At 37.5% G+C, this 21,060-nt stretch overlaps 1 protein-coding gene across 5 annotated transcripts in view; it reads left to right on the forward strand.

Moving 5' to 3' along the window:
• ADAMTS6 (ADAM metallopeptidase with thrombospondin type 1 motif 6) overlaps positions 1–19,395 on the forward strand; it is a 318,093-nt gene extending 298,698 nt beyond the window's left edge. For all 5 annotated transcript variants that reach the window (XM_079144861.1, XM_079144865.1, XM_079144864.1 and 2 more), the window contains 3 exons: positions 3,533–3,709; positions 5,406–5,562; positions 17,112–19,395. In XM_079144861.1, the coding sequence (XP_079000987.1) occupies positions 3,533–3,709; positions 5,406–5,562; positions 17,112–17,221 (444 nt within the window). In that variant the 3' untranslated portion in view covers positions 17,222–19,395. The remainder of the gene's footprint in view (positions 1–3,532; positions 3,710–5,405; positions 5,563–17,111) is intronic.
• The last annotated feature ends 1,665 nt before the right edge of the window (positions 19,396–21,060 follow it).

A 21,060-nucleotide genomic window follows, 5' to 3' on the forward strand; every position in this document is an offset into this window, starting at 1 on the left:
AACTGCACATTGTCCTACAGATGGTTTGTGTCTTTTGACATTTGTCTCTTGAGCTTTATTCTATTAGGAAACTGCCATCTGGATTTATCTATATTTCTCAGTGCTTCAGTTTCCTCACCTGTAAAATAGGCATGATAATAGTATTTACTATTGGGGTTTCTGTGAGGATTAACTAGACCATTACCTGCAAAAGACTTAATAAATATTAGTGATACCTTCTCTTCCTATTATCAATCTTATTTGTTTTGTTTTGTTTTTGGTTTCCTGGGGACTTCTCGAAGATGAATGATTTGCCTGTCTGCATTGTCTGCCTCCCTTAATTGTAAACAGGACTTGACATATGCTCATAGGAAAGACTTCTAGGCATTACTACATTCTTAAAACAAGGGCAGAAACTTCTTGCTATCAGAAAAAAAGCAAAAGACATATCTCAGCCTTTAATATGCATACGTATAATTTTCAAATGTGGAGGGAGCAGGGAGAGTGGCACAAGTGCAGTTTTCAATGCATACTCCCAAGTTAGAAACTAATCACAGCCTCAGAGTTGAAAAAAAGAAATGAGTCCTATACAGTCTGTGTGTTTTCTGCATTTCTTCTTAAGGTCTGAAGGATCCTTCTAACCATTTATATTTCACCTCAATTTATTTTTCATATAAATAAACTAATACGTATTATGTGTTCTCATGAATTTATTTCTGCTAGTACTAGGAACAGCTTGTGAATACAATAATAACAGAGGAATGGATAATAAATAAGCCCAAAGGAAAGAGTCAAGAAGGCCTAGGATTTAGTTCTAGATCTACCATTTGCAATCTGTTGATTCTTCATTAAATGATATAAGCTTTCCTTATCTGTGATAATTCTCAAAAACTTGTTTAATGAAGTATTAGAAAGTATTTTGTGAGCTGTGAAGAACTAATAGAATATAAGGTTGTAGAGTTACGATTGCCAATGATAATTTTAGACATTAAGAAAATGGTAGAAATCTTCTAAGGTTTTGGCTTGAATGATGGAGGAAATGTGGTGTAAAGAGGACTAGGTATAAATGTAGGTATATATGGGGTAAACTAAAGACTTGGATCAGGGTTTTATTCACTCCATGAAAATTATCGCATGGCTTTATTTCTTGAAATATAAGTTATAGAGTTAATCATTAAAATTAAATTAGACAATATATGTGAAGTACCTAGCATAGGGCTTAACATCCAGGAAATACTTAGTAAGAGATAACATTAGAATAGTTTTGCCACTTTCTGTCAGTCGCTTACTCTTTTGTTTGTTTCCTTATTTGACAAATAGAATGGTAATTGCCATCTCATAAGAGTTTTGTTAGTATAGCACTCAGCACAACACTTGGTATATATAGTGTGTATTAAAGGATAGGGACTGTTAGTAGTAGTGGCAGCAGTCAAATTAGCTGTATCAGCAACAGTGTTAGCTTTGTGCCTGGCCCTGGTCTAACACTAGTGAAGACTGCAAACACTTAGTGTGGCTGGGCTATAAGAGATGAATCTGAAGAGGCAAAGAGAGCCTTACGATCTTGACAGAGTAATCATAGAGTTTGAATTATTACATTGAAAATAATAGAAAGGGTATTGAAGTTTTTTTAAATCAAAAGTGTTATCAAATCTATACTTTTAGAAAGGTCCCTCTGATATTCAGTAAGTGGACTGGAGTGAGGCAAGAGCAAGAAACAGGAGAACTATTCGAGAGTGGTTGCAAATGTTCATGTGGGAAATTAATGTTTGTCTGAAGTAAAATTGGGGCAGTGGAGATGGAGGGAAATCAGCAGTTGTGAGGGATCTAGGATGGGTTAGTAAGACTTCGTGATTGATTATGAGTAGAGTGAGACTGCAGCAGAATATGAGGATGTTGATTTTGCTTTGAAAAGCAATAACAGGGATCAGGAATTTCTCTCTTGACCTTAACCCCGTAACTATCACTTCTTCTGGAGCTATATGTTGGAAAGAACTGTATATTATTCTCCTTCAAAAGGCATCCTAGCAGGGAATGGGGATGTAGCTCAGTAGACGAGCACTTACCCAGCATTCACAAGGCTCTGGGTTCATTCCCCAGTAATGAAAAACAAAAAACCCTTAATGCATTTTTTCTATGTTAAAGGAAATGCATTCTCTTACTACGTTCATTGTGATAAAGAGATTGGAGAGGATTTTCACCTGAAAAACATTGGTATTTTTCCCTTATCCCCCTTTCTATGATACATACCAGATTCAAAGATCACCACTAACAAACTGCTCTAAGATGTGTACAGTGTTCACTAAGACATTTCCTTCATTAGGTAAATCGAAACTATCATCTCTCCAGATAAAGGACAGTGTTTCTTTATTGGGTGCTTATTGAAAGCCCTTAGCTGGATCCTGGGATTGGGTGTGTGAGTGTGTATATAAAGATGAAACAGAGGTGGATTAATTTTCAGGAGCTTATAGTAAGATAGAAGACATGTAAATAAATAATTATGAAACAGGCCAGTGGTAATGAGTTCCACAAGAATGCTCTACATCCACTGTTACAGTATTTAACATTAGCCTGGTATTCATGTGTCCATCTTCCAAGTATGATTCTGCGCCCCTTAAGGGTAGAGACTATCATTCATTTTTATCTCCTCCCTGTCATTTGTAGTTCACTTAGATCAAGAAATGTGTTTTGAAGGAAACATACAGAACCAGTGCTTCCAACTACTGTGGTTAAGACTCTCACTTGACTGAGAGGAAGTACAGATTTCAAGGAAGCATCCAGACATGTCGCAGAAAAAGCTGGATGACTTCAGTCAGCCACCACATTAAATAGGTGATCTACAGAAGCACCTGGAGATGAGACAAATAATAGAATGTGTGCCATAGAGAGAAGCATTTTTTCCTCAATATGGAAAACAGACAAACCCAATTCTGAAGAACTGTCTAAAATGTTATGTTTGTAACTGATGAACAAGGGAAATTCCAAAGATTTTCTGTGCAGTAAACCTTCACCTGTGACATATGTATTCTTAGCAACCACTTGGTAACTGCAGTTGAGCTACATCACCCCCAACTAGCTTCACAAAGACAAGTTCTTATGGCCTACTAATAAATATTATTAATATATTTTATAATTATATATTATAATTTTACAAATATACATTATCATTTTTATAATAAAAATTGTTTTAGAAGACTACACCCAGCAGGTAGGAAACCAAGGATTCCACTTTCCAAAAATTAACAGAATCTTACTTATCTCAGCTCACTGAGGCTGAGGATAGGGAGGAATAGAGAAAATAACCTATCACTAAGCAAAGAAGGAAATAAGTTAGCCAGAAAAAGCAAACATTGGATTTATCTCTTAAAGACCTAAGGGAAAAACTAAAAAGTAATTTTGCTTAAACAGCTTTTAAGGAATTTCCTATTTGAGAGATTTTGCCTAGAATTCAGTGGGTATGCATATTGTAAAATATATACATTTACTTCAAGAAAGACTTCTCAAATTCTTGTGTCTTTAAACTATTGTTATCCATTAGTATTTCTTTTATTTCTAGTGTACTCCAAAATGTGGTCCAGGATTCAAGCACCGGATTGTTCTGTGTAAGAGCAGTGACCTTTCTAAAACATTCCCAGCTGCACAATGTCCAGAGGAAAGTAAACCTCCTGTCCGCATCCGCTGCAGTTTGGGCCGCTGCCCTCCTCCTCGCTGGGTGACAGGAGACTGGGGCCAGGTGAGGCAGTTGGAGTGTGGGCTCCTGCTGAAGCAGCACCTCGAGACACAAACCCAAGGTCCTTGATTTAGTCATTGAAAACATTTGAGAGATGAGTAATAACACAGTAATCTTAAGTATGAGCCAGGTGCCATCGTGCATCCCAATAATCCCAGTGACCCAAAGCATCAGGTTGCACATGATAAATACATCCAATTTTATCTATCAATTAAATTTTTTATTAAAAAAATACCAAATCGGTATTTTTGGATATAAGGAAAAGTAAGTATTGTTCTTCTAAATATCAAAGAGAAAATTTATTGCTACATTAAAATATGATATCACAGTAAGTAAATTTCTAGCCAGTCAATTCCTTTATCCTGTGGTTTCATAATTGGTCTTATAACTAGTCATTTTCTAATATCCAAGACTCAAATAAATCATAATAGCATAAAACTATGTCAGTATGATTTTGTTTGTGCTCTGGGTCTGCCCTCACTTATTAAACCTGGCATTTCAGGACTGTGGATGTAGCTTAGTGGTAGAGCGCTTGCCTAGCGTGTGTAAAACCCTGGGTTTGATCCCCAGTTTCACAGAAGTAGTTACTAAAATTCTTCCCCAAATTTCACATTACTGGAGCACAGCAGTACCTATATACTTCTTTTATTTCAATTGAGAAAGGGTAAAGCTTTTTAGTACCCATTAATGTACTAACAATACTTATTCTGTGCTCAGCCCTAAGGGAAGAAATATGATTGGAAAATAAATAAAACTTTGCATCTCTGTAAAGATATTTGGTTTAATTTACAAAATGCTCAAATGGAATACTCCGATAAGGTTAAGCATTATATGCAATTAAGTGTTAAAATGTTTCACTGTAGATGTTTGAACATTGCACAATACATAATTGATATTAAAGACTCTATGCAGACTCATAGTTTGTATTTTAAACCAGGTAGGCATTTCCTTCATTATATATTCTTTGTTGCAATGCATGTTTATACAAAGGTCACTTGAACATTTTCTCTGTTCTACCGATCTCCCTTGGATTTTCAAGATTTCCCCCTTACTTTTCATTTTCTCTCTCTAGCTTCCAAATATGAGAGAAAATGTGACCCTTTCCTTTCTGAATTTGGCTTTTTTCACTTAACGTTATGTTCTCAAGTTCCATTCATTTTCCTGCAAATTGCATAATTTCATTCTTCTTTATGACTGAATAGAACTCTGTAGTATATATTTAACACTTTTCATCATCCTTTCATTAATTGACAGACATCTAGGCTGGTTCCATAGTTTGGCTATTGTGAATTGTGCTACTATAAACATGAGTATGCATGTATCCCTATTAGTATAATGACTTTAATTCTTTAGGAAAATATACCAAGGAGTATATATATAATACCAATATATATATATAAATATACCAAGGAGTGGTATAGCTGGGTCATGTGGTGTTTCTATGCCTAGTCTTTTGAGGAACCTCCATACTGATTTCCATAGTGGTTGTATTGATTTACAATCCCACCAGTAGTGTAAAGTGTTCTTTTTTTCTCCACATCCTCTCCAGCATTTATTATTGATGGTATCCTTGATGGCTGCCATTCTAACTGAAGTGAAATGAAATCTTAGCGTGGTTTTGATATTTGAAATAGTGTCTTTTATACCTCCTGAAATTTGTTGAGATTAATATTTTTTGTCTCTTTGTCTTTGGATTTAGTGTTCAGCTCAGTGTGGTCTTGGACAGCAAATGCGAACCGTGCAGTGTCTCTCCTATACCGGACAGGCATCTAGTGACTGTCCAGAAACTGTTCGGCCTCCATCAATGCAGCAGTGTGAAAGCAAATGTGACAGTACTCCCATCTCCAATACTGAAGGTAAATTCCCATAGAAAAGGAACTTGGGGTCTCTAAGAACTCGCCTCTACTGTTTCTGGGGGTTGAATAGCCCCCATAAACCCATAGTTAGGGTATAGTTTGTCTAGAGTATTTGTGGAAGCCATATATGCAGTAGATTGTAATCAGGAAATGTAAGTTTTTTCTTGGTCATTTCACAACTATTTGACCTTGTTAAGTCACTTAACTTCTGGAGCTAAGTTCACCTATCTATAAAATGAAAGATTAGAGTAGATAATCTCTAAGGTCATGTACAACAGTCTATGTTTGCTTTATCCCAGAACTCTATAGGTATTTATGAACCACTCTTGAAAGTGAAAACTTTTGTTTCTTTTTGGATATGACAATGAATCTCTATTATCATGAAGATTCAATTCATAGTTGTTACTAGTTATTTTCATGTATAATGAAATCATATGTTTGCTGATTTTTCTCATTGTAGAAGAGTGAAAAAAATGTTTACAAAGGAGGGCAAAGGTCTTCTTTGAGCTCTGAAATTTTTCTTTCTTTTCTTATATGTTGAAATTTCCCTTCATCAATGGCAGATGCCAGCCAAAATCCTTAATTTTCTTACCTTTTATTTAAATAAAAGTACTTTATTCATTTAGGAACTCATTCAAAATTTCTTGAATGCTTCTCTATGTAAAGCACAATGTCAGAAATTACCAGGAACATGAAGACAAATATGGCATAATCAGGAAGTGTAGACTGCCTTCTCATATAAAAATAGAAACATGATCAAACAAATGCACATGAACACATCCAAAGCCATAAATTTAAATTATATAAGAAATTCAGTATAAGATCCTGCTTAAAAAAAGAAAAAGTATCATGAATATATAATCGAACAACTTATTAACATTTTTCAAGGGAAAATGATATGCTTATAAACCTTTTCAAAAGAAATCGATTCCTGTGGTCAGATTTATCCAGTTTGAAGGCTGTTTTAAAACTAATACTCATTATTTTAAAATTTCCTTAGGAATTTTGTTTTAGGAAGAGCAATCATCTTGTGTAGCAGGATGCAAAGACCTTGCATCTTTGCAAAAGGTCTGATTTTAATATCTAAGTCTCAACATAATGCACTTATTGTATGTGTCATTTACTTTTTCAAAGAAATATAACCTTATCCTACATTAATTCAAAATTATGATTTTAATTTGAAATCTCTCTGACCCTAATGCCATTTAATTTTGTTTTTGTTTGTTCCTATAATAAGGGACATTCTAGAAATTAAGCTTTCCCTCTCTTGAAAAGAACTTAAAATCCATGACAAACAGAAATTTTATTGGGAAAATTATGTCTTTTAAATAATCTAGTGGGACGCATGCCTGTAATCCCAGCAGCTTTGGAGGCTGAGGCAGGAGGATGGCAAGTTCAAAGCCAGCCTCAGCAACTTAGCAATGCCCTAATACAAAAAACCAAACCAACAAAGGGCTAGGTATGTGGCCCAGTGATTGAGCACCCTGGGTTCAAACCTACTACACACACACACACACACACACACACACACACACACACACAAATCTACACAAAGATATCACTTTTCCATAAGACTAAGTATTAACTATCAATCACATGGTTTTGGGTGGGTCTGCTTTTTTTTTTTTTAAGAATCAAAAGATACAAGGTTAAATGGGAGAGAGGATATAGCTATCTTATTAAATTACTCCATGATGGGTATCATATTAGACTCAATATATATGTGTATATATATGTAGGTTTATCTTATTTAGCTATCCTATTTATCTCACATACATAAATGGATCTGTGTATGTATGTGTGTGTGTGTGTGTTTGTATGAGAGAGAATATTATCTTATATAATCCTGACAGAGTGATAGAGAGGAATAGTGACTTGCCCATATTTCAAGAGACAGGATTTGAACCCAGATTTGGCAGAGTCCAATGGCCTGTCAGTCTCCACTACAGTTACATTCTATCTCAATTTACTCTTTAAAATAGGATACTTTGAGCTGAGGGCGTAGTTCAGTGGCAGAGTGCTTACCTACCATGTGCAAGGCCCTGGGTTCGTATACTTTGACATGAAAATGTTTTCTGGTTTTCAAGTAGACACATTTCTGGCATAACATCAGCCTAATTCAATAGATTAAGCCTTTGCCATTGCTAAAAATCCTGGCTTTTGACATGCCCACAGGAATATATATGTTGAAGATATATTTATGATTTCACTTTAGGCAATTTTACTAATTTGTCCAAAAGATTTTCTATTGTGAATGATTATTATAACATAAGCTTTCTGCCTAAAGATACAATACTATTCCAGAGTGGGCAGAATATCATTTGAAATTGCACTTATTTCTGCCTTTAAGAAATTCTCTTAAAATTGGTAGGTGTTAATCTGAGGTTTCTTAGATTCTTTGGATAAACACCAATTGGTCATTTCATCTGCCTGGCTAAATCACTTTTTATTAACATTACTCTGAAGTAAGCAGTTAAGACAATATTTTCAGACTTCTCAGTAAAGGAGGAAACTTTTAGGAAATTATTAATCCTGCAAAGTATGACTAATGCTAAAACTGTTATTACCTAAAGTGTTGACTCATTTAAAAGAAAGAGGATCCATCTCTTTCATAAAATTAGATTTAGGGTACAAACAATAATTCTATCATAACTTGCTTTGTGTTCTTTTTCACTTCCCAAAGGCATATATGGAATGCATTTAAATACATGAAACTATTTAGTTCATTTAATCAGCAGCTAATTATTGAATGTTTTCTATGACCAGCCTCTGCTATTCCTTATGGAAAATTCAAATACATTTGTAAATTTATAGTCTTTAAAAAGGACAAATGCTTAAATTTTAAAAATGCTTTATTTTTAAAAATTTTAAAGAGGGAATTGGTGATATATATCAGTGGTAGAGCATTTGCCCAGGGTGCATAAGGCTCTGGGTTCTATCCCTAACACTGCAAACAAACAAAAAAACCAACCATTTTAATGGAAGTCAGAATGTGTTGTATGAAGTAGTTTTCACAAGTGCTAAAGGATGCTCAAATGAAGGACCATGACTTTAACCTTTGTATGAAGGTAGTCCTCCTAGACTAAGGGGTCTGTGGGCCAGCTGTAAATGTAGTTGGAAAAATCCAGGGCATACCCCAGGAAAAGTGGGTAAAACATTTGAGCTGAATCATAGTTGTAATTCAGCAAGAAATGGAATTGGTACATACCATGGATCTCAAAAGAGAAAAGGCTTTTGCATGAAAATAATGTAAGAATGGTCTGATTTGGTTTGTAGGGATCAGATCAGAGAGAGAAGAAATGCCTTTAATAAGAGAAATTTGGACAGAAAGTCTTCTAGTGGAGGAAGGTTGATGCAGGAGAGTGGGAAAGGTCCCTTTACCCAGCAGAATCATGTTCCTAGAACTCTCAGTGGGAGGCTGCTAAAAGGTCAATTTAGTTCCACCTCAAGATGAGTGGGGCTGGGGAGGGGCGTCTCTTGTGATCTAAAATACAGTCTTTCAGTGGGTTTCTGTGGATGAAATGAGCCACAAATAGAATCATGAGAATTGGTTGAACTACCAAGCTTTAGAAATGCCCCCCATACTCATTATGAAAATAATAATGAAAATAATAAAAATTCAAATATATAGCAAAGTTGAAAGAATTTTGCAGTGAATACTCACTATCTAGATTCAAGCATTAACATTTCACCAAACTTGCTTTATCACAGGTATATCCATCCCTCAAGGTGATAGTTTTTAAATAATATGCTCCATTTACACAACCACAGGTTAATTTACTTAGCAAACTTACTTACTGTATTACTTACTGTATCTAGGTCCTGAGATTTTTTGAAGAAGTATAACAAACAATGTCCCTGTCCGAGGGCTTATAGTTTAGTAGGGACAGGAATATGCAAACAAATAACTTTCACAGCATGAGCAGTATTTTTAACAGAGGTAGAAAGAAGCTCCTGTGAGTGAGTGCACCAGGGAGGGCGTGTTTAACAGGAGCATCCCTGAGAAGACAGCTTGAGCTGGACCCTGGAAGGTATAAAGGTACAAGACAGTTCACCAAGGAGCCTCTGGGATGTGAGGCATTCCTGGCAGAGGAAAAGTATGTGCAGATGTTTAAAATAATAAATTCATGGAGAGAGAGATTGAAGAAATGGAATGAAGTTAAGACAACCAAGGATTGTAAGAGAGAATCAGCAGTAGGGCATCTAGAAATTAAAACAATAAGAGGGAAATAGAAGGGAGATGGAGATATATCACTGTGTTCAACATCTGCTTCAGTGTTTTGTTTTTGAAAGCTTTTGGTGAAAGGTTAAAGCATCATAGGCATGATCTTGACAGACTGCCACTGAGGGGGGTAACACTGTATTGCTGCTAAAAGTAAATTATAGACACACTGGGTATCACTGCATTTGAAATACTAAGAATAATTTTTTAAAGTACATAGGGCAGTTGGTACTAGCCTACTCAAGCTCACCTGAAATTCTATCAAAAATGCCATTTTATTCATTGTTCATGCCATTTCAAGTTTCCTTGTAGTTTATGTGGTAAATCTTTTCAGCTTCTCAATAGCACAAGGCACTCTATCATCTAGTATTTATTGCTGCCAGGTCATGATTCATGGTGTGCCATGAGCTGGTAACCAACCCAGGAAAGATGTGGTTAGTGTACGTTGGTTTACCAGCCTGGGATGTCTAATAGTGATGGGTCTCAATCTCCCTCAAGTAAACAGCTCTGGGAAAGCCTAGGCAGCTCCACAAATCTCCTAACAAGATCTCTGAACAAAATAGCTACTGAATTTAGGTTTTTATATGGAATCTGATGTATTAAAATCAGTAAAAGGAATGATGAAGTTCACTTGAAGACTTTGATCTCGAGGAGGTGAGGAAGGCCAGTTTATTTCTTTGCCATTCAAAGTACTCACGATCCACGTAGCATTCAGGTTCAAATTCCTGGCTGTCTGACTTGGAGGGAACTGGATCTGGGTTGGGATTATACCACCCAGAATGTGGGTGGCATCTAGGGAATAAGACTATTAAAAAAAATAAAAAAATTAAAAAAAATAAAAAAAAAAACTAAGAAAGCAGAGATAGAAGGAAGGGTTTAATCTATGGTAATATGGAATCAGAATAAAATTTGATAGTTTGCCTCGAGGACAAAAAGAAGTGGGTGGACTGCTCCCATTGTAATGAATAATGTCTCAGGTGGGACTTGTTATGCCTCTTCTAGCCTGAATATATGAAATGTCACAAGGCTCGAGTGCATTTTATGAGGAGGAGCACACTGAGTACACATTGCCTAGCCCAACTCCCGCCCTGCACATGCCCATCCTCTGCCTTCTCATCTCTCACCAAGCTCTACATTTCCAAGAGCAGTTTGTAAAATGCACAGCTGTGTGCACTCTTTTAATCCAATAAATGGACCTTCGGTGCTCAACTCACAGCTCCACTTATTCTTCTGGATCTCATACAGAGCTTACAAGTACAGAGCATATGCATTCTACAGAGATGCCGAATGCCAACCTGGTTATGGAGTGATCTGTCTCCACGTATCCCAACTCACTCCAAAGATACAATTAGACAAGCTTTGCAATGTTTGATGAAATAAATCTCTAAGATCATTCCATTTGAGGAATTGGTCTTCCTTGGACCAGATCAAGCCTTCAGAGTCACAATGAATCTCAATCTAATTGCATCCTAAATTCTTAAGCCTCTGTTTAGTGAGTCTTTTAGGTCAGTGTTTTGAAAGATTAATGTAAAGCACATGCGGAGAAGCTCATTGGAAAACCACGATAAGTAGATTCATGTGTTACCTGTGCAACAGGTTATCTAATTTTATCATTCAACTCTACCCAAACCCAGGTCACCAGTGAGAACCTCTCCAGCATGTGTGCCAAGTTACTTAGGATTCTAATAATGGATCTAGTTCACATCACAGAGCATAGGAGTTAGCTTTAAATCCTTGATGTGTTCCCAAGTCTCCCTAGGAGAGAATTTGGGAATAATTCATAAGTTGTCATTTGTCATTCTCACCAGAAGTCTCTGGCCTTGGGTAAAGTGTTACTTTTTTCAGGGGTAGGGTGGGGTGTAAAAACAGGAGAGACTAGTTAGCTCTACAAAATGTTTCTAGAAACCACACAGTGAGGACCTCTCATTCTTCCAACATCCTAATGAGAGAAAAGGTTAGCAGAGTGTCTTATCATTCTCCTCCCAGGAGAGTACTTAGCTGGTACATGGTGATAGTAGAAGAGAAAAGCAGACTCCTTCATCTTAAAATCTGTGACCCTGCAGGCTCAGATCCCACTATTTAAAAATCAGTAGAGGGCTGGGATTGCAGTGCAGTTGTGCAGCTCTTGCCCAGCATGTGTGAAGCCCTGGATTCAATTCCCAGCATTGGGTTGGGCCAGGGACAGGAGCACAATAGACATATTAGAATAAAAACCAAAACTTCAAAATGGATCAAGTACAGCAGATACTACCAGTTTTAAACTTTTAAAAAAAATTCCTAAACTAAAGAATTCTTCTTAATGCATTTCTAACATTATCTGTTTGCAGATTATGTACTTGCATATAGAAAAACTTTAAATTTTAAAATCTTTTAAGTATTAGAAGTCAATGCCAACTGAAGATCATTCACAAATTAAAACAGAACATTTCTGTTGTTTCAATGGGAAAATGTGATTTAAATTATGTACAACTTTTTCAGAATTATTTTTCACAAAAGTAGGTTGTATTGTGTATTGGCTCTAAGAGAGAAATAAAAAAGATTATTCCACAATTTTAATGAGTTTGGGGGATAAGGCAGACCAATGAAGGGATACATTTTGTAATTCAGGCCCCTCAGCCACATCAGCATCTTGTCAGTGAGTGGTCCCAACAAATCTGTCCTCTCTAGCTAAGCTAAAAGTGGCAGTAGGTTGATTGTAATGATATAATTTAAATGTGGTGGACTGGACATGCTGGCACACACCTGTAATCCCAGTCATTTAGGAGGCCATGGCAGAAGGATGGCAAGTTTTAAGGCAGCATCAGCAACTCAGCAAGATCCTATCTCAAAATAAAAGATCAAAAGGGGTGAGAATAGGGACTGGGGATATAGCTCAGTTGGTAGAGTGCAATTCAGTTGGTAGTAGTGCTTGCTTTGCATGCCGAAGGCCCCGGGTTCAATTCCTGGCACCACCAAAAAAGAAGAAAAAAGGGGGGAGGGTAGGGATATAGCTCAGTTCAATCCCCAGAATAATAACAATATCTATTATTATTATTATTATTATTAAAGTCTGGTACTAGTATTTTGAAGATAACATTTAGTTTTCTATAATAATGGAGTTTTTAAACTCCTTGATGTATCTAAAGTCACCTTTTCACTCAAATTTTACAAAATTTGAAGAAAAAAAAATATAGTGAAGAAGAATAGGAAGAGATAATTCAGACTCTAGATGCCTGTAACCTAGAAACCTTTTTAAAAAACATTTCTTCCCCTTCTCTAAGGAGGCAGAGCAAGCTCTCCGAAACCAAAAGGCTGAAGTCCCAAACATTGGCTTACCAGTGGTGTCAGTCAAGAGTGTGTAGTCAGACTAGCAGAAACACTTTGCATTTGTATGCCAAGAATGCCACCAAAATAAGAGAGACTTGGCAATTAGACAAATCTGAGTTCTGATCCCATTTCTTTTTTTTTTTTTCATATACTCTTTTTTTAAAATTTTAATTTATTTTTTGTTGTAAACAAATGGGATACATGTTGTTTCTGTTTGTACGTGGAGTAGCGGCATGCCATTTGTGTAGGCATACATCTGATCCTATTTCTTACACTCTTCTTAGTTGTGTGACATAGCCTGAGTTTCATAACCTTGGGAGCCTAAGTTTTGCTGTCTATGTAAATCTGACATTTTATATACTTAAAAGGATTAAATATAAAACTCTAACTGTGTGACTGGCACAAAGAAAATGCTTGATAAGTTTTAAGTTTTAGTGCTGTTTTTGCCAAATCAGGCTCTTGTGAAGTTGAAAGACCGAGGGAATAAAACACCAGGCAGGCTGAATAGATTTCCATCAATCCAAAGTTTTGTAATGAACTGGTTTTTCTAGTCAGGACCGTTCCTAGAAGGCAAAACCAGGAAGTAGAAACTGAGCCTTTGACATAGCTCTCCTTCATGGGAGTCCCCGCATTCCAGCAAGGCTGAATGTCTTCATACAGCATTAGGTGTCTCCATATTAATGTGTCATCAGGACTCATTGTCTAGGTCTTGGCAGAACCTGTCTCTTCCCCAGGTCTTCATCCTTTCCCCATTGAGGATTTACCTGCTCCCTGTTCAATAGCATCCTGTTAATTTGCTTCTGGGTATCCCTTCCTGGGAGCCTATATTCATTTAGGCAGGGATCATAGAGAAATAATATGATTTCTATTTTCAGCAGCAGATGTTGTGGTGTTGGTAGTGAGAGCTAATGAACTGAGTGCTCACTCTGAACCAGGTGCCATAGCATGTGCTTTTTATCTGTGCATTACCTAGTACAAACCTATAGCTTCCTATGAGCAGGCCTTATTGCGATCTTCATTTTAGAGATTGAGAATCTGAGATTTAGAGCAGTGAAGTAACTGGGTGAAGAACAAACATTATAAAGGGCAGTGCCAGACCCACCTGACTGTAGACCTCCTGACCCTTACTACTGTGTTCTGCTGCTGCCAAAGGCAGATCAGGAGATGCATATAAGCAACCCCTGCCTCCCTGAGCTTGATCCTGCAGCCAGGACCCAAATGCCTTCCTGCTTCCAATCAAATTATTTGGGAACTAATTTAATCCCTTAAGTCCCATTGTCCTATGTAGTCTTGAAAACTTGACTTATGAGTTTTCAAGGGAGTTGGGAAGTTCAGAGAGGAATACCCTGGCCTAGCCCCAGCCCACTCCATGCTGAATACTGGACAGCTCCTGGATTAAAGGATTATGCTCCAGACTTCTGCACACAAAGTAGTCTTACTTCCAGCACCCACCTACGGAAGAACCCATCCACTGTTCATATTTGTAGTAGACTGAATGAGTGCGTGGATATGTAGGTAGAAGGAAAAGCAATTTACAAAAATTCTATTTTACTCATTATACATTAATCAGTTTCCAAAGTTTAAATCTAAAAGAAAAATCTGTAAATTTGCTTGTATTTTACTTAACTCAGAATTTTCCTGATGCAGCAACTCTTCCAAAACTGGAGTAATGAATGTCCCAGTAAAGTTGTAACCCAGGAAATATTCCTTTTTGTTTTGTTTTGAAACTGAATTGTGTTTTAGGACAGACAGTATTTGCTTAGAAGTGAAGCAGATATTTCATCCTCACAGAGAAGTTTAATGTGTAGCTCCTTTTTTCTGTCATAGGGCAAGAAGAGACATTACTAATAGTGATAGTAAGAGCAACTCAGTATCTTACCCTTATCAAGTACTCCCCACACCGCTCTGATTGATTTAGGTAAGGATATCCAAGTCACTGCACATGTTACAGTGAATAGTCAAATCATTCCTCTGGTACAGATGAGAAAACTTAGGTACAGAGAGGTTAAGTGATTTCTGCAAAGTCGTAAAGTTAGTAAACAGTAAAGCTAGGATTAAATCCAGGCAGTTTGGCTTCTCATTTTATTTCCTTGTATTATTAAAACAACCAGTCCTCTTCTATCTGTTTATCAACCAAATCATATTTATACTGTGGCAAAGAAGGTCAAAGCTAAAGTTTATTTTGTATGTTAAGTAGCAAGCCCTGTTGCAGAATGGAAGGGACTGCCCCAAGAGGACTGTGATTTGGATTTCAAGATGAGTGACTTGTGTCAACAGGAATACACGCAGCTTATCTTACATTTTAGTAATTATCTTACCTTAATAATGTATTAGTCCTGGAAACAGTGAAAAAAAAAAATTTTCCCCACAAAAATATTAGTATAAACTTTTTTGGTTGCTTTTTCTGGTAACTAGTGAGAGAAGGAAAAAAATACCACGTGACCTTCAAATTAACATATGTGGAAATCTTTTCACCTCAGATTCACAAATGATTCACCAAATACCATGAGATTTTTCCCCTTTCTTAAATGCGAAGTTTAAACAAGTTGTTCATGCCCCCTTCTACCTTCTTCCAGCCAAAATTTAAATTACTAAGCATCCTACTATGAAAATTTTCTGTTCAAATTTCTAAATATTATTCTCTTTATAAACCAAATCTTAAGTATAAGGGAGATTGTTGGTGACAGAGCTTATGTTTTTAGAGGATTTGGGGGTTCCAATTTTGAATTTTTAAGGCTCTTACTCAAAGGGTGATTAAAGTGAGAGCAGTAAGATTATTTCCTTAGTTTTCTTTAATAAGAACTGGAAACATTCCCATTTCTTTGCTTTTAATTTTCCATGTTTATCATGTGGCTCTCATGTACCAGCTATTAGATCTCTTAGAATATTTAGTGGATTTCTGAAACCAGGAAAACAACAACAACAACAAAACCAACAGAACGGTTCTGTCACCCTGAACTTTACCCAGTGCCCTATCTGAGTTCTAATTACCTTAAGCAGTTTTACCCAGGACACTTCAATATAACCACCTGGAAAAATGAGGGTGGAACTTTGGTTCTGGGTGGCATATGAAAATTTAATTACTAGGTTGACAAAGTATTTTAAAATCCCCTGGTAAAAGTGACCAGAATACTGGAGGAGAACATCATTTTTGGCAGTGGTGGGCTCACATTGGTGGTAGGGGCCATGAGGTGGCTGCTGATAATCAAAGGCCTGTGTCCCTTTCTCTGCACTGGCCCTAAGTCCCTTCTTTGCAACCAGCCTCTAGGGGAGATAGGGAAAGAATCGTTTATTCACCTTCTGGCTGCAGAAACTGCAGACTGCAACTGTGGCAGTTCTAGCACTGAGAAGAAAATACACATAGGAAAAAAGGAGGCCATGTCTCACTTCCAAATTAAAAAAAGACATTTCTCCATGTTTCCATAACCCACAGACTGCTGCCATTTGAGGCCAACCCCTCAAAGCTTTCCTCTTTGTCTAGTGTAGTTGCTGAATCTAGGCCACTGTCAGCAATCCTGTTCATTCACTCAAGCCTGTCCCCACACCCCACAGATGCAGAGATTCTTTTGAGACATGTGTACTTTGGTATCAAACAATGCAACTCATGTTTGATTTTGGATAACCTCACACTGCTGAATAAAATAACCCTTGAGAAAGAAGCAATAAAAGCGCTGTAAGAAAAATGACTCATGTTTCCAAGCTGTCTAAAGTGATCACTTATCCCAACAAATGGTAATTCTTTCAAGACACAGTGGGCATGCACCATGCTTATAAAAGTCTGGAAGAAAAGTCTTGCAAACATTTTTTTAAAAAATTGTGTTAAAATATATCAAAAGAATGTTTCTTGTAGGCTGTACCAGACAGGGTATACTTAAAAACAAAAACAAAAACCACATGGATGTGGAAGCCAAGGTGGATTGGCCCAGAGGGGGTCCTTGCTAAACATTCAGGCGCATCGGCTTGTTTATGTACTTGTTTATGTGCCTCTAATTGTTTTCCATTTTCTGCCCCCATTCGTTAGAGTGCAAAGATGTGAACAAAGTGGCTTATTGCCCACTGGTGCTGAAGTTCAAGTTCTGCAGTCGAGCATACTTCAGACAGATGTGTTGTAAGACCTGCCAAGGACACTGACCCATGGAAAGCCAGAGAGAGAGAGCCTTGTCATTTCATCGTGGAAATGCATCCATCAAAGAGAGCCACCCAGAGGAAGAGGATTGATGTCCTTGCAAAAGCATTACCCTGTGGAAAACGTAACCACTGGTCAGCCCTAGCTGACAGGATTTCAATATTATTTTAACTTCTGTGAAGTGGGATTTATTGATCCAAAGTGCTGGACACGGTATTAGGAGGGAATGCCAGATTGGAGAGATCCAAACAACACAGGGAGACTTGCTTACTGTGGAACGTTTGTGTTCTTTCGAGTAAATCCAATAGCCTGTTTACCTCCTTGGACCATTAAGATAATTTTTATTATGGACTTAGCAATGACACTGAATCCATTTGTATTTAAAACTGTTTAAAATGTAGCTGTTATGACTTGGTCAACTATGGAAGTAAAGAAGATTCAGAATTCTTAAGTCATAGCTTAAAAATATTTACTTACTTTATCTCACTACAACAGCACCACAATTTAAATTATAAAATGGGCTTTGAACTGTAATTTAAGGAGCAATTATAAATCAAAATTAATGAAAGTTTGTATTATTATTCGTCATTCCACTTAATTTCCTTAGGAATAATCCCCGTTCTGAACACTGCTGTGAGCCATATATAAAACTATATTAAACTGAACAATGAGGGACTTAGTTTAAAGCAGTGCATCAGTTACTGCAGCTGTGCAAGTCTATAAATTCAGTGCTAAAAGACTGTGGCCAACTTGCCCTTGTGCGAGTGAAGCTGAGATTTCCATTAAAACTTTAAGAGAAAAACATTGCAGTTTTGTGCAGAAGCCAGACCTGGGGTGTGGTGGAGACTAACGTACCAGTCCATTTGCTGCCACCTTGCAGGATGCCTTACTTCTTACCTGAGTCACCCCAGCTCACTGTGTTTACATCCTCACCCGCCACAGAACGGCTTCTGCCCTGTTGGACTGTCGTGCGCATGTTGAGCTTACTGAGATGATGCCATGCAAAAGATAGACTGGCTCGGTCACAACCAGGCAGACCCTTTTGCAATTTGCTGACAATTACGATGGGTTCCAGATGTCCTTTCTTTGATATGGTAGAAGGACATTTATTTATATGAGAGCAAGTGTGTGTGTGTATGTGTGTGTATGTGTATGTGTATGGGCGCTTTTGAGTGTGTGGATAGATGTGTGTTGCACATAAATGTGCTATTTCTGTGAGTTTTAAAGTAGGCAAGGGATAACAACCAAAGAAGAAAAACTCATGAAGACTAGAGATCATAAAGCCTAATTTTAATAGTCACTCAATCAAGTATTTTATATTTTATGGATACTCTGAATGGCATTAAATGTGAAACCCAGTTTCTGGGCAAGTCAAATTCTAGAATCACATTTATCTAAATTAAAATGACTAGCTCATATCTTCCCTATCTTCCAAGTTTCACATCCTGCTCATCAAAAGACTCAATAGCTAGATTTTTTAAAAAGGGTACTTGTTTATGTTAATATTTTGTACTTGAACACTCGTAGTTTGTAGCAGGTTCTTGATGAATGTGCTTTGCGTCCAGCACGCCTCCTTTGTTTTACACGTGTGGACACCTTGTGACACCATGTGTACGCCAGTACCTAAACACTTAATGGCTACTTTTTGAAGATATTTGCAGTGGAAGAGCATGCTTCACTTATGTCTGTCACTGTGCCCTGAGACTACATATTGGCTTACCCTGTATACCATGACCTAAGGGAAATTGTTCATTTTTTTTCCGAAAGACTCAGACACCAAAAGCCATCCTGAACTTCTGGGTTTGCTGTGGACAGTTGGCACAGGATGTTCTTTCATGCTCAGTTATGATCATCCATATCTCATTACCTGCTTCTCTCACACACTCAGTTCCCATCCCTGAGTTTTCCAGAGAGAGAACCATTCATGATATAAGAGAAATTACCAAGGCCCCATCTATGCTGCCCTTAGAGGACCAGCCCAAGTGCCATCTTAGCCACTGAGTGAAGGGAAGGTAACCCCTGGGCGGGGTGTTCCTAGCACTGAATTAATCCCCTTGGTCCTTTTCAAATAACAGTTAACTTGGTGCTAATGTGCCCTGGTGAAATAAGGAAAATAGAGTGGGTGGTTTCTGTGGCAGTGTAGGCACAGTTTTGCTATCCAGGTCTGATTTTCACTAACCCCCAAATAACAGCTCATGGTTTTGTTTCAAAAAGGCTAACTTACATTTCTGACGAAAGGCTATAGTTTTTACCTCACCTGGAAACTAGCTTTGCACGGGCATCCCCCTGAGCACTGTGTGGCACCATGACTGGAGCTAGAAGAAGAGGGCAGCCTCGTCCCCTCTGGGGTGTACTCCAGCTGTGAGGTCAAGATGCTCCCTGGGCCAATATCACATTGCCTCTCAAGAGGGAACCAAGCACAGACACAACAGGATTAAACATTCTCAGATAAGCCCTGAATTTAAACCTAAGCAGGTTTTTAAAATAACCATATTTCACAGCACATTACAATATCGCTGCTACTCTGGAGCCACCCATGTGGCTATATGAAGCTCTATTCCTAAATAATAGCAATAGGATTGTCAGTGGAGGCTGGGCCACCATGGCAGATGCTCCAAAAGTAGTGAGCTACATAGACTACTTAAGGAACCCCATGTAAACTGGTACCCCACAGCCGGGAGCAGTTCTGCCACTGGTAAGAAGGCCTACCAAAAAAGGAAATTAAATGTACCCCCCGAAATTGAAGCCCTGGAGATACATATGACTTCCAAATAGTCTATTTCATTAGGAACTTTTTTATTTGAGTGAATGTCACATAGGTATCCTTAATAATACAGAATGAAATTACCTTTGTATTATTGTGATTAGTTGTTGCTTATTATTTTATACTCAGTATTAATGTGGTACACTGTTACTTTTTTTGCTTTTGTAAATTATATTCTAATTTATTGCCATGTTTCCTAACACTTGTCCTTCATTCATTCTTCTGCTTGTAATGAAAATGAAAAAGTCATTGTTGTAACCCTTGATGGAGTGAAATTCCACACCAGGCACAGATTTTTTTTTTTTAACATAGATAATTTAGAAAAAATAAAAATTCAACTGTAAGAATGATTCAGATGGAAGTTGTCTGTTCCCTGAAAAGGTCGTGTTAAACTTGCTGTAGAAGGAATATAGCCTGTGGGATGCCGCACCCACACTATCTGAATTATCCAGGTATGTCCTGCCTGGATTGAGATGATTTGTGTATCTTATTATCCTTCCCAAGGATTGCACCTATATAAGCTCATTTCAGTGCTCTCTGAAGGCAAGGGCTTCAGGATTTCTGGTGAAGCTACATCCCCTGTGAGCCAGCTATCCTGAAGCTAGAGGAAGAAGTCTAGATTGGCCTCTGCCACTCACCTCCATTCACTGGGTGCAAAACTCTTGCCCTCCCTCCTTTGCATCCCATGTAAATTCTTCAGTGATAGACAAGTTGTTGAAAGAGTGATGAACAATGAATCCAATCCACTAGCAAAGGTTTCTTATGCAGATTCAATGGGAGCGTAGAAACACAATGGGTACCTTTTCCCACCTTCAGACATTTCCTCTTAGGTGAAAGATGAACTAATGACTTAGTTTTTGCTGAGTCAAGGGACACTGTAATACATGAAAGTTTATTATAATTTAGAAAACTTTTTAAAGTGAAGGTGACCTTCCTGCATATTTAGTTATTTGAGTTCTTTCATAATGACAAGTTCATCAGTAATGTAAGAAGATGTAGAATGTCCAAGCATGATGGTGCTTTAGTCTACCCCCCTCATCACCCTCCTCCACAATCTTATACAATAAAGTAAATGAGGTG

Source organism: Sciurus vulgaris, assembly GCF_902686455.1.
Source record: "Sciurus vulgaris genome assembly, chromosome: 6".
Taxonomy (NCBI): Eukaryota; Metazoa; Chordata; class Mammalia; order Rodentia; family Sciuridae; genus Sciurus; species Sciurus vulgaris.